Source organism: Erpetoichthys calabaricus, chromosome 5, assembly GCF_900747795.2.
Source record: "Erpetoichthys calabaricus chromosome 5, fErpCal1.3, whole genome shotgun sequence".
NCBI classification, from domain to species: domain Eukaryota; kingdom Metazoa; phylum Chordata; class Cladistia; order Polypteriformes; family Polypteridae; genus Erpetoichthys; species Erpetoichthys calabaricus.
In genome coordinates this window covers 30,783,200-30,798,515 of record NC_041398.2, presented here as the reverse complement: position 1 = coordinate 30,798,515, position 15,316 = coordinate 30,783,200, and the positions used below count along the sequence as shown (strand labels likewise).

General features: G+C 39.5%; 1 protein-coding gene across 1 annotated transcript in view; it reads left to right on the top strand.

Annotated features, from left to right (window-relative positions):
• Window positions 1–15,316, top strand: part of pik3c3 (phosphatidylinositol 3-kinase, catalytic subunit type 3) — a 93,609-nt gene that overhangs the window by 45,762 nt on the left and 32,531 nt on the right. The window contains exons 12-15 of the mRNA XM_051927398.1: window positions 63–153; window positions 424–491; window positions 572–677; window positions 759–875. Of these exons, the coding sequence (XP_051783358.1) occupies window positions 63–153; window positions 424–491; window positions 572–677; window positions 759–875 (382 nt within the window). The remainder of the gene's footprint in view (window positions 1–62; window positions 154–423; window positions 492–571; window positions 678–758; window positions 876–15,316) is intronic.

Here is a 15,316-nt window from a genome sequence, read left to right as displayed (position 1 = left end):
CAGTTATGCTTACTTCAAGAATTATTATGAGTTTTAATTTATTCTTCATTAATTTCTGTTAGTTCACAGATACTGGCAAGTCCAGCCCCTTCCCCACCTCTCAGTACTTCCAGTACCAAATGGAAGGAAGGCAGCGACAGTGACAGTTCAGAGGTGAGAAGGCACTGATCTTACTTTGCTTTGAACGTAAAACCTCTGACTGCTGGGGAGAGGCTTTAGATTTCCAGATGTATTTAATGTTCCTTTTGAATATGAGGATGAATCTGATTAAGATAAATGCATAATAATATTATAGAACCTCATATGTCGAGTACCACTAATATGGTATAATGCATTAAGTTCCTTGAATTATCTTTCTTGCCCACTCCTTATTAAATTACTAATCTTTTAAGATGTTGACTCTTTTTGTTTTGTTTCTCACAGCCAGACCTGTGTACATTTCTCATCTCACGTGCCTGTAAGAACTCTACACTCGCCAACTATCTCTATTGGTAAGCTGCCTTCCTTGCATTTGCTTGAGAAACCTAAAATACAACATATTAATGTTTCCACTTACCACTTTTTGTCTCAGGTATGTAATTGTTGAGTGCGAGGATCAAGATACACAGCAGAGGGATCCCAAGACACACGACATGTACCTCAATGTCATGAGGCGCTTTAGCCAGGCACTTTTGAAGGTAATGTAGAAGTCCAAGGTGCATGCTAATAATACTCCATCTTTCAGACCCTGATGCTAAGTGAAAGTTGTCTTCCAATAGGGTGACAAGAGTGTTCGTGTCATGCGCTCCCTTTTGGCGGCACAACAGACCTTTGTTGATCGGCTAGTGCAGCTCATGAAGGCTGTGCAACGAGAGAGTGGCAATCGCAAAAAAAAGGCAAGTGCTCTAGGGAAAAGAATTAGTACACTGTACTATTGCAATGTTTTTTTTCTTTATGCTATATATTGCCAATAAATTGGAAGCGAGATTTTTTTTTTGTTTTGTTACAGTTTATTGGTTCTTGTGTAATCAAATAAATTGCTTGTAAGTTCCCATATTCTGATGTAAGTGTCTCTGACCATAACAAATTGGAGAACATGGGTTCATTTTAGGTATCCCATTGTTGCAAAGGAAAAAGGAGCTTGATATGATATATGTCATTTTCAAGGGATTGTCAAATGAAAATCAATCAACTCGGCATACTGCAAGTAGGGCTATCACTCCCTTTCATCTGGCAGGAGTGGTTGAAGGCGAATTTACACTGAATTCTCCATGCATAGTTGATAAAAAAAAATAAAATAAAGTAGCTCACATTACATGTTATAGGTATCTTTCTTTCTGTTGATCAGAGGATTATGAGAATTCTCTGTAGAAGAAACCTCAGCTGATATTATATTTGACTGTATTGTTCACAAACGTGCTGCTGACACTTTCTTTATGCAGAGACTTAAGGACTAGAGTAAACTGTAAATATGGGTGTTGCTGCAGTAAAGCACTATAAGCAAAGAAAAAGAAATACAGTGATGTATTATATAAATAGTTTTTTTCTTTCTTTTTTTTTGCTCCATTAGGTTAATTAATAAAAACCTTAAATAGTATTTGAAAAATGAAAAAAAGTTTGAAGTTTTGATTATGAACAGAAGTTTAAAACAGTTTATTGTGAAGACAATACTTTGCAGGTCTAATAATACATACCATATATAGCAACAAATGTGTTTATAAATTCCAGAATATGAAGTGCACATTTGAGAACAATACATTTTAAATTTAAAGCATCTAATCTTAATTATTGAGTGATAGCTGTGCTGCAAGGTTAAGGGCTCATGAAATCAATCAAATAAAATGTCTGTTGCATACTACCATCAAATATTCCTCTGTCTTATTGTGAACACAGCCGAGATACTTGAAATCCATTATCACGAAAAATAAAAAAAGAAATGTGTTCAGCGGGTTGGAAAATGGATGGATGGATGGATATCAAATGTACGCATGACATAACATTCAGATACACCCGGGATCTTATTTAACTGTTTTGAAGGTGGGAGGATTTTATATTTGCTTTGTGGAATACCAGGGCGTGCAGCCACCCTAAACCGAGACACAGACAGGCGCAGAGACACAAGTCCAGTGCAGCACACATTTAGTTCTCGTGGAGCAGTGCTTTTCCCTTGCTCCCCACATCAGGACAGATAAGCACAAGCACTCATGCTCAGTCCCTTATTTTTTCTTCCTCTACTTCATTCTCCTACTCCTATCTCGCCTCCACTCCAATCCCAGCAAGCTTTGTCCACCTCCTCCTGACTCAGGGTCTTATAACTGCACAGGTGATAGGGTTTCCAAGGAATATCAACTTCATTTAACAGGTACAAACAGGCATTAAGAGTTTATTCAACAGGAGTTTATCTTCAACACTAGTCATTTAGCCCGTTACAATAACTGGCGCTAGAACAGTAGTGCATAACATTAGTAGGAACAGTCTATATTAAATAGCAAGGGACTTTGACCTCATTCTTTTTGTTGGTCATATTTTTCTTTCTTTCAGCCTTTCTTTTGTTGATGTTTACTTGCTGAGCTGACCGTTCTTCGTGGGCTGCCGCCGTGTATTGTGTGTCTTTAATTTTCTGTGACAGTAATACTGTCTTGTATGGCTCTATTCAATAAGGACGCGCAAAAAAAGGCGAGCTTCAAAAGGGCGACCTCAGTTGAGCGCGGCAAATAAAGGCGTTCGTAGATAATTTAGTTCAAATGGCTCTGGAATATGTGAAGAGCAACAAAGGTGCAGATCTTTATTTACGCGCGCCTTTATTCGCTGCGCCCAATTGAGGTCGCCCTTTTGAGGCTTGCCTTTTTGTGCGCGCCCTTATTGAGGGCTGCCTGTGCGCTCCCTTATTGAAGGATACCGTGTTGTACGTCCGCTGGCTTGTACGTCCGTAATATACCTTTAATTTTCTCTGGCGGTAATACAGGCGTGCGTGTCGGTAATATGCCTTTAATCTCCTCTGACAGTAATACTGGCTTGTATGTGGCTGTAATATGCATCACTGTATTGTGTACCTTTAATTTCCTCTCGCAGTAATACTGGTTTGTATTTCCGTAAAACGCCTCTAACTTTCTCTGACAGTAATATCGCGCATTGCACCGTGCCCCGCGCATGAGAACTTCATCAGAAGACACCCACACATGGACACCTGGACGCACATAGGGATTTTATATATATAGATATGAGCACATAGGTAGCAACTGGCAAAAGATGAGCTCCGGCTCCACCCTTCAGCTTCCTCATTAAGCAGGTTCCCTCTCTCAGAAGCAGCAGCTAGGCTAGACATGGTCTGGGAAGAGAGGATAGAAGAGTGAGCAATTAGCTAGACAGGGCAACCATCCTAGGAGGCGAATCACCGGAATACCAGTCACTATATATTTAAAGAATAAATGCATATATATTGTAGAAATGAGATTATATATATATATATATATATATATATATATATATATATATATATATATATATATATATATATATATCTCACACACACACACAGTGGGTACAGAAAAGAAACATTTCTTAACAGCCTTAAATGAAAACACACACAAGAAATATTTCTTCCCAGCTTTACTTACTCAATGCAACCTATAACATCCAAGTGAAAGATATCACAGCTACAGTTCAGAAAAATTCTAACAAATCAAAAACAAGACCTACTGAGATTAATAAAGGATCACCCCCCAATGTCAGTGTTATTTTGTTGATCCACCTTTTGCTTTAATGACAGCCTTGAGTCTGTTGGGATACTTCTCTATCAGCTTTGCACATCTACATTGAGCAATATTTGCCCACTCTTCTTTACAGAACTGTTCAAGTTTGGTCAAATTGAATGGTGAGCGTTGGTGGACTGCTGTCTTCAAATGTTTCCACAGATTTTCAATGGGATTTAGGTCTGGGCTCTGACTGGGCCACACACGAACATTGTTTTTTCTCCTTCAGCTACTGTGATCAATTTTGCTCTGTGCTTCGGGTTGTTGTCATGTTGAAAAGTGAAGATTTTGCCCATCTTCAACTTTGTGGCAGATGGTAGCAGGTTTTCTTCAAGAATTTGACGGTATTTTGCACCATTCATTTTTCCTTCTACCCTCACGAGAGCCCCAGGCCCTGCGACAGAGAAACACCCCCACGTCAGGATGCTGCCAACTCCATGCTTTACTGTAGGTATGGTATGTTGTGGATGGTGCGCTGCATTGGTGTACCTTTTGGTATTGAGGCCAAATAGTTTGATTTTGGTCTCATCTGACCATAAGACCTTTTTCCACTTGGCATCAGAATCTTCAAGGTGCATTCTGGCAAAGCTCAAACAAGCCTTAATGTGGCCTTTCTTGAGAAGTGGCTTCTTCCTTGCGACCCTCCCGAACAAGCCACAATTGTGGAGCGCTTGTGAAATTGTTGTCATGTGCACACAATGACCACTCTTTGCCATAAAATCCTGTAACTCCTTCAAAGCGGCCATTGGCCTCTTGGTAGCCTCTCTTACCAGTTTCCTCCTTGCTCTGCCATCAAGTTTGGAGGGACTGCCGGATCCAGGGAGGGTCCTAATAGTACCAAACACTTGCCACTTCTTTATTATGGACTTTACTATGCTCCTTGGGATTGATAAAGCCTTTGAGATGTTTTTGTGTCCATCTCCTACCTTATGTCTGTCCACACCTCTATCCTTGAGATCTTTTGAGAGTGGCTTGTCACCAATAGTCAGTTGTTTGCTGTCAGTTGCACTACCAAGCAAGGGAATGAATGCTCCAGAAACAGCTTCACTAATCACACTGAGTACAATTGATCACAGGTAGAAGCCAGTAACCATGGTCTGCAATGGAAATGGTGGATGCATACACCTGATTGAGTTTAGGAGGGGGTGATCCTTTATTAATCTCACTATTTCATGTTTTTTAAATTCTTCTGAACTATAGCTATGATATCTTTCACTTGGATGTTATAGATTACATTGTGTAAGCAAAGCTGGAAAAAATATTGGTTTGTGTGTTTTCATTTAAGGCTGTAAAGCAAAGAAAATGGGAATATTTTGAAGGGAGCGATTCTTTCTTTTCTATACCCACTATGTATATAATATTCCTTAAATTTCTTCAAAGATTTAGTCATTGCATTTTTGAAAATGCTTTTGTAACAGGCTCAATTACTTTTCTAGACCACAGATTCCAATTCAAGTGACATAGAAATGGCATTGATTTAATGTTCTTCTTTTTGATTGTGCAGTTTCTGTGACTTCACATTTCTTAATCTCAGGGTAAAACTGTTTTTTGTGTTTAGATCAGGATGGAGCTTTGACAAATTATCATGTCAGAGAAATATCAAATCATTGTAATTTATAGATAATGCACTCATTAGTTGTTTTTAGTGTAACATAAATACTAAGTATGTGTTTGTTCACTTTAAGCTTACAGACCAACTCTTACATAATTCCATTCCTCTTACATTCATGTCAAGATATGTGCCTTTTTTACTCTAAGGAGAATTGAGCCGGTGTGCCAGAGATGCAGCTTGTCCATACACACCTACTCCAGCATTTTATTAAAGCTTTAGTGACCTCTCCCAAGGTAAACCTGAAACAGTAAACTAATCCGTAATTCATATTTCTTGGAATGTTTCTCTGTGTTAAGATAGATACGTGCATAAAGTCGTCAATGCTTTTCAGTAGTAGGTATTGATATTTTAAGACTTTGTACAGTGTGCTGCATTAAAGATATTTTGGGAAAAATCGACTCTGTACTGACAAAATGTCCTTGAAAAATAAGTGAACTACTGACAATGGAGCTGTTTTATATGGACAGACAGATTTGTTGGTTGTAGTATGTGCTTATACGCAAATTCACCTAAAAATCAGAAAGGGATACATCGAGACAAGGGTTTTTCTTAATAGGCATAATAGATTTTTTTTTTTGGCAGTAGATAAAATAATTCAGCTTTAACTTTAGCCAAACAAAAAAGGAATAATAAATTGCAATACAGTGCATCCGGAAAGTATTCACAGCGCATCACTTTTTCCACATTTTGTTATGTCACAGCCTTATTCCAAAATGGATTAAATTCATTTTTTTTCCTCAGAATTCTACACACAACACCCCATAATGACAACATGAAAAAAGGTTTACTTGAGATTTTTGCAAATTTATTAAAAATAAAAAAATTGAGAAATCACATGTACATGAGTATTCACAGCCTTTGCCATGAAGCTCAAAATTGAGCTCAGGTGCATCCTGTTTCCCCTGATCATCCTTGAGATGTTTCTGCAGCTTAATTGGAGTCCACCTGTGGTAAATTCAGTTGATTGGACATGATTTGGAAAGGCACACACCTGTCTATATAAGGTCCCACAGTTGACAGTTCATGTCAGAGCACAAACCATGCATGAAGTCAAAGGAATTGTCTGTAGACCTCTGAGACAGGATTGTCTCGAAGCACAAATCTGGGGAAGGTTACAGAAAAATTTCTGCTGCTTTTGAAGGTCTCAGTGAGCACAGTGGCCTCCATCATCCGTAAGTGGAAGAAGTTCGAAACCACCAGGATTCTTCCTAGAGCTAGCCGGCCATCTAAACTGAGCAATCGGGGGAGAAGGGCTTAGTCAGGGAGGTGACCAAGAACCCAATGGTCACTCTGTCAGAGCTCCAGATGTCCTCTGTGGAGAGAGGAGAACCTTACAGAAGGACAACCATCTCTGCAGCAATCCACCAATCAGGCCTGTATGGTAGAGTGGCCAGACGGAAGCCACTCCTTAGTAAAAGGCACATGGCAGCCCGCCTGGAGTTTGCCAAAAAGCAAAGGCTGTGAATACTTATGTACATGTGATTTCTCAGTTTTTTTTATTTTTAATAAATTTGCAAAAACCACAAGTAAACTTTTGTCACGTTGTCATTATGACGTGTTGTGTGTAGAATTCTGAGGAAAAAAATGAATCCATTTTGGAATAAGGCTGCAACATAACAAAATGTGAAAAAAGTGATGCGCTGTGAATACTTAACGGATGCACTGTATATAGATTATGATTTTTTTTTTTTTTTGAGTAACCTGGTATCACTTTTAGTGACATGAAAAGGTATTCCCCACTCCCTGGTTGTTCTACTGTAGTACTGCAGATTTTTCAACTAAAATACTATCTATACATACTGTACATGTTCATGTGCATATTCCTGTCTGTCCAGCAGTTAAACTCTGTTAGGCGTATTCAGCGTTTAATGTTTGTGATGTGCCATCTATTGGAATGTGTTTTGTAATAAATGTGGTTATAAAATGTAATGCATTTTTCATTGCAACAGATGGCAAACATTAGCACTGCTATTAAGAATCCTATAGCAAATGCTATATAATTTTGGCAGTAGACAAACCTTTTAATAAAAGTAAAATGTAAGAAATGAAGAATGATAGAATACTAATCTTGTTCTGGTGATCTGCCGTACTGTTTATTGGTTCTGGCATAATAAAATATGTTGCTTGTATATTCCCATGAATAGCACAGTCCTGGATACTGCAGAGATTCTGATTTTTTTTTTTTTTTTTTTTTTTTCCTGTCCATAACAAAGTGGAGCATTTGTGTTCATTTTGGGTGTCTTTTGGTCTCCCAGGACCCAACATTGAGACCCCCAGTGTCATGCCATCAGTTGAGGCTCTGTGGATCATTTAGTGCCCCTACATCCACAAAGAGTATTAAAAAAAGTCTAAATAGGTTTGAGAGGGAGGAACAAAGAATAGGTGTGATTATTGGTGTGAGAGACAGGAAGATGAAAGGAAGAATCGGCTTGGCTGAACACTGCTTTTGAAGTAGCTAGGCCGAGAGCTGCAATTTTGTCCACTGATCTATGGAACAGAGAAGATGAGGAGAGGCCAGTGAATTTAGTTGGAAGAGGGAGTTTGAAGAGATGGTAGCATCTGTAAGAGGGGCAAGACGCCCTAGGGACTTTGTCTGTTTTGGTAGTGCAGCTTGAATCCTTTCTGTTGGATCGATATGCAGCAGGCAACATCATGGGTGGAGCATAGCACATCAGCATCTTCTAATGACCCAACTGAAAAAAATGTGAAAATAAGTGTTTTAACATGATGACAGGATGTCCCAATCTCTTATAGATAGATAGATGCCATTCTGCTCACTTCCAGCTATACAGGCAGGAGGGCTGGCTACTCTTTTCTGCTACTGACAGGTCTGTATTGTCTGATTTTGAAAAAAGATTTCATCCATCTATCCTCTTCTGCTTATCCGATATCGGGCTGTGGGGACAGCAGCTTGAGCAGAGATTCCCAGAATTTCCTCTCCCCAGCCACTTCTTCTAGCTCTTCCGGGGGAATCCCGAGGCGTTCCCAGGCCAGCCGGGAGAAGAGTCCCTCCAGCGTGTCCTGGGTCTTACCCGGGGCCTCCTCCCGGTTAGACGGGCCCGGAACACCTCACCAGAGAGGCGTCCAGGAGGCATCCTGATCAGATGCCCGAGCCACCTCATCTGACTCCTCTCGATGCGGAGGAGCAGTGGCTCTACTCTGAGCCCCTCCTGGATGACTGAGCTTCTCACCCTATCTTTAAGGGAGAGCCCAGACACCCTGCGGAGGAAACTCATTTCAGCTGCTTGTATTCGTGATGTTGTTCTTTTGGTCACTACCCATAGCTTATGACCATAGGTGAGGGTAGGAACATAGATCGACTGCTAAATTGAGAGCTTTGCCTTACGGCGCAGCTCCTTTTTCACCATGACAGACCGATGCAGAGCCCGCTGAAAAAAGATTTTAGGCTTTCAAACTCGCACATTCTTGTGTTGGTGAGATCAGATGTATGTATTGACCGTACAAAGGTTATTTCTGACTGTGAATGTCTTGGTAAGCCTGTGGCTACCAAGGTTATAAAGATATTGTTCTGCCTGTAGACTTAGCTGATAGCTCCACCATACACTATTGTTTAGAAAAGTTCTTAATTCATTTCATAGAAAGTGTAACATGAAATGACAGTATGCATGGAAAAATGGAACAAGAAGTCTTTCTCAATTCTTGTTTTGTTTTTCAAAACAGGCATTTTTTTCCATTTTTCATCTGTAAGCATTTGATGAGCGATATGTCAAAAACAAATACAGAAACAAAAGCTGTTTTTATTACTTGTAGTACTGATGACATTAAAACACGAGATAGTCCTTTACCATTATTAAATGAAACTGGTGAAAAATTGTACAGTGCACTGACAGTACAAGAGTCAAAAACTACTTAACTTCCACTGTTACTCACAGACATTTATTAAGTTTAGTAATTCTAATGATTAAGCACTCTGCTCTGCAAATAAACATTTTCATAAATTTTTGGACGATTTCATGCAAAAGAAACCTTTTATTGGCTAACTTAAAAGATTACAATATGCAAGCTTTCGGGGCAACTCAGGCCCCTTCTTCAGGCAAGATGTAGAGTCCTGAGTTGCCTCAATCATTTTGCTTGACTTCTCACTACATTCACGATGGCTAACACGGTACAACACCCTAGTAGTGCAAAAGAAATAAATAGGGCTACTCTGTTTATTATTTTTGTGTGTATCATACAGTATAACGTTAGTAAGAAACAAGTATGGCAGAAGTTAAATTCATATTTATAATTACACCTTAATAATTAAGACTGACTAATTGGTTAAATGTAAAAATAGCTTGTAAAAACGTTAAGTAAACAGTATATATCAACATTGAACGTTGTAGTACAATTAATGGTTGACAATTATTTAAAATAAATGTATATTTACCCTTACCCAGTGTTTCAGCATTCAATATTAAGTGTAAAAATATTTAATGAATAATTGTTGTATTCCCATAGTCTCACAATGATGCTGACTTTAAACATGGCATGCCTGTAAAAATAATTTATATAGAGCAAACAGTACAGAATCCATGTAATATCTTTAAAGTTGTGGTCAACCTTATTTTCTTTTTTTAATTCAATATTTGCAATAATTAAAACAGATATGTAAAAAAAAAGGGACCACTTTTGTAAATTGTTTAATCATTATTTCATATTTATTTATAAATTATGCTCGCAGCTTAGCCAAGTACTGGCCTTTAATTGATATAGTCCAATCAACTGGTAGTACTTAAAGAAGAGAGTGTGATTTATCGTGGCCATCTAGAGGAACGCCAATACATGTAGTAGTGGAAAGATGAAGTTTAACTTGGTAAATTACTTAATAGTTTTGCCATCTGCAATGACAGGAATTAATCAAGTAATTTGGTGTGGCTCCTGCTTTATTTTCTTTACCTTATTTTTTTGTAGGAGACTGGTCTCTGGGTTTTAGAGTTCTATCAATGTAGCTGAAACATATTTGTTTTAAGAAACGGATTAATACAATGTATTGATAAACACAAGCATTATAGAACTATAATATATATAATGTATATATATATATATATTGACACATAAGACAGGACGCAGACGAACTAGACAGGTCGATGTGTAATGAGTTCTAATTCACCCTGGCATAGAGTAATAGTTTTACGATAGCAAGTCTTTAAAGATTATGTACGATGTTGTGCGTAGTTGTTGTGTTGTTGCTGCTCTAGGTTAAATTGGAGGGTTCATCTTTTGCTAGAGTGCACTCTTTCTCCTTGCTGCCTGATCCTTTGTTTGCGGTTTACAGTGATGCTGATTTCTCTGCTTTATTTCTGCTATTAGGCCATTTGCTGTGTCTTCGGCAACTTCAGAGGAAAAAGTATTGCTTGTTCTGGCACAAGATCAGTCAGTCATTGTCCAACCCGCTATATCCTAACACAGGATCACAGGGGTCAGCTGGAGCCAGTCCCAGCCAACACTGGGTGCAAGACAGGAACAAATCCTGGGCAGGGCGCCAGCCAACCGCAGGGCACACACACACACCAAGTACATACTAGGGACAATTTAGGATCGTCAATGCGCCTAACCTGCATGTCTTTGGACTGTGGGAGGAAACCAGAGCACCTGGAGGAAACCCACGCAGACACGGGGAGAACATGCAAACTCCATGCAGGGAGGACCCGGGAAGTGATCCCAGGTCTCCTTACTGCGAGGCAGCAGTGCTAACACTGCGCCACCGTGCCACCCTGCATTTAGTGTGATATACTCAATGAAATAAAATTTATGGCTAACATAGGAATTCTGTTAAAGATATACATAGCTAACAGTTTACCTTCTTCTTTTTTTATTTTCTTCAAATTGCATACATAGCCCTCTGCAATCAATTCACCTTTTAATGCTTCTTTTTCTATTTGCCTGCATAAAAGATCAATCCTGGGTATGCAAACTTTCACTTTAAAATTGCACTGACATCATATCTAAAACTATACAGTTGTGCTTGAAAGTTTGTGAACCCTTTAGAATTTTCTATATTTCTGCATAAATATGACCTAAAACATCATCAGATTTTCACTCAAGTCCTAAAAGTAGATAAAGAGAAACCGGTTAAACAAATGAGACAAAAATATTATACTTGGTCATTTATTTATTGATGAAAATGATCAAATATTACATATTTGTGAGTGGCAAAAGTATGTGAACCTCTAGGATTAGAAGGTAGTTTGTTGTGAAATTAGAGTCAGGTGTTTTCAGTCAATGGGATGACAATCAGGTGTGAGTGGGCACCCTGTGTTATTTAAAGAACAGGGATCTATCAAAGTCTGCTCTTCACAACACATGTTTGTGGAAGTGTATCATGGCACAAACAAAGGAGATTTCTGAGGAACTCAGAAAAAGAGTTGTTAATGCTCATCAGTCTGGAAAAGGTTACAAAACCATCTCTAGAGTTTGGACTCCACCAATCCATAGTCAGACAAATTGTGTACAAATGGAGGAAATTCAAGACCATTGTTACCCTCCCCAGGAGTGGTCGACCAACAAAGATCACTCCAAGAGCAAGGCGTGTAATAGTCAGCGAGGTCACAAAGGACCCCAGAGTAACTTCTAAGCAACTGAAGGCCTCTCTCACATTGGCTAATGTTCATGTTCATGAGTCCACCATCAGGAGAACACTGAACAACAATGGTGTGCATGGCAGGGTTGCAAGGAGAAAGCCACTGCTCTCCAAAAAAAACATTGCTGCTCGTCTGCAGTTTGCTAAAGATCACATGGACAAACCAGAAGGCTATTGGAAGAATGTTTTGTGGACGGATGAGACCAAAATAGAACTTTTTGGTTTAAATGAAAAGCGTTATGTTTGGAGAAAGGAAAACACTGCATTCCAGCATAAGAACCTTATCTCATCTGTGAAACATGGTGGTGGTAGTATCATGGTTTGGGCCTGTTTTGCTGCATCTGGGCCAGGGCGGCTTGCCTTCATTGGTGGAACAATGAATTCTGAATTATATCAGAGAATTCTAAAGGAAAATGTCAGGACATCTGTCCATGAAGTGAATCTCAAGAGAAGGTGGGTCATGCAGCAAGACAACGGCCCTAAGCACACAAGTCGTTCTGTTAAAGAAGAATAAAGTTAATGTTTTGGAATGGCCAAGTCAAAGTCCTGACCTTAATCCAATCAAAATGTTGTGGAAGGACCTGAAGCAAGCAGTTAATGTGAGGAAACCCACCAACTTCCCAGAGCTGAAGCTGTTCTGTACGGAGGAATGGGCTAAAATTCCTCCAAGCTGGTGTGCAGGACTGATCAACAGTTACCAGAAACATTTAGTTGCAGTTATTGCTGCAAAGGGGAGTCACACCAGATACTGAAAGCAAAGGTTCACATACTTTTGCCACTCAAAAATATGTAATATTCAATCATCCATATTACTAAACGAGAATGGAAAACCGGATGGACGCAGGGACATCCGGCCATGGGCCGTGGACGCAAAAGACGTACTGCGCAGGTGCCCCCACAAAACCCCCCCATCCAAGCAACGGAAACCGGATGGAAAGCAACGTAAAATAAGAAATGAGGCGCCACGCCCATAGCACACAGAAAAAAGGAGTCAGACGCCGGCGCGAGCGCCACACAAACCCATTGCACACGAAACGGGACAGACTATGAACATAGCACACGAAACATACACAAAAAGGAGGATTCAGACAGATTACGGACATAGCACACAAAACAAGATTACGGACATAGCACACGAAACATACACAAAAAGGAGGATTCAGACCCACGACCACACTAACATAAATAAGAAATGAGACACACAGCCCCATTACTGAACGAACCGTCTGTATTAAACATACGTCATCTGAACACGTTCAAATTATGCAGCATAGATCAATCTCATTACACTGATGCACTATTAACCGTTCAACCACAGAAAAGGCTCCATATTAAACATAGAAAAACGGGCAAGGCTCAATACAAACAATGAACGCCGTAAACTGCAACGGGCTTCTCACACAGCACAGGCAAATCGATTACAGCTCCAGAATAGCACGTCCCAAATACTGCACATACAACGACGCGCCTCTCAAACGGCACAAGCAAAAGATCTACGTCAAGGACATCAACGGCAGACACCTGCTAAACGATTGCGCCAGTTAGCTGACAACGCGTTCAATAATGAGTCCACTATTCATGAAAATTCTTTGGGATTAATGAATGTCATTTGCAATCATTGTCATTCACTTAACTTCCCTGAACAAACAACTGGCAATACAAGTAATGAATTTACACGTTGTTGTCAAAAGGATCAAATTACACTGCCTCCTTTACATTCATATCCTGCATATCTACAGAAGGATAAGGCTCGAGTAACGGGACCACAAACACGAACCCACATGAAAAAAAAAAATTCACGTCGGCACCTACAATGCGCTTCTGAAACCGCGGAAGAAACAATGTCTCGACTCCAAAAACACATGTCACTCCTTATTCAAAATACCGGTCCCAATCACAGAAACATCTGTATCCACTATGAAAATGAACAGTAACAATGCACGTGACATCCGTCTTGCCACACTATTAATTATAGATGAATGTATAATGGCATCCACTCACTTACTCAACACCATTGATAAACTTCTACAAACGTTGATGAATAATAATATTCCCTTTGGAGGAAAGCTACTTTTATTACGAGGAGATTTTAGACAGTGCTTAACTATTGCTCCACATCCAATGCTCTCAGCTATTATTCAGTCCACCTTAAAATACGCGGACAATTGGCATTGCGTTGATGAATAATAATATTCCCTTTGGAGGAAAGGTTCTTTTATTAGGAAGAGATTTTAGACAGTGCTTAGCTATTGCTCCACATGCCATGCGCTCAGCTATTCTTCAGTCCACCTTAAAATACGCCGACGACATCATACATAAACAACAAGAGACCAGACTACAATACATATACAGGCGCGAGACCTGATTGGTGATAATACGAAGAAACGAACAGTCCGCATATTAACAGTCAGTGTGATCCTCCTTATTACTTATCCATATTCCTAACGATAAAGATCAAACAAGTCATGAATTCACGATCACGGGTACAGAACGAGACGGCTCAAGTAACGGGACCACAAACACAAACCCGCATCAAAAAAAAAAAATAAACGTCGGCGCCTACAACGAGCTTCTAAAACCGCGGAACAAACAATGTTACGCAGACAATTGGCATTACTTTCAAAAGATACAGTTGGTACAAAACATGCGATTTCCAGATCCCGAATATAACAATTGGTTATTACAACTAGGAGATGGTACACTCACCAATACAGATGTACTTCACCCAGATATTATTACAATTCCTCAACCCTTTATCTGCGACGACTTACGGAGATATTTGGAACAGCGGTCTCATTAGACCAAATACCCCTTTTAACACAACGAACTATATTATGTCCAAAAAATATTAATGTGATCATGCTATTAAGAAACCTTAAGACTAAACAGGGTTTATGCAATAGTACACGTTTAGTCGTCTACACCATGACACACAATGTTATTCAAGCAACAGTTCTTACAGCATCACATGCTAACAATACTGTTCTAATTCCTAGAATTGACCTTACAAGTTCTGACCTGGAATTACCTTTTACACTTAAACGGAAACAATTCCCCATTAAACCTGCCTTTGCCATGACCATCAACAAATCACAAGGACAAACCATGGACAATGTTGGCATCTACCTATCTGAGCCCGTTTTTGAACATGGACAACTTTATGTAGCCTTCTCACAAGTTCGACGTTCACGTCAAAGACAAGACACCATCTTTACTACTAATGTTGTTTACAAAGAAATTTTCCAATAAACCTTTACACTGTACCAAACACTTTATTGTTTGCTTCCTATCTGCGTTATCTACACCTTCACACTATTCTATATCTCATTCATACATCACGCTCTTTGTAATTTCCCAACACCAGGGGTTGGCGAGCGAAGCGAGCAGGGG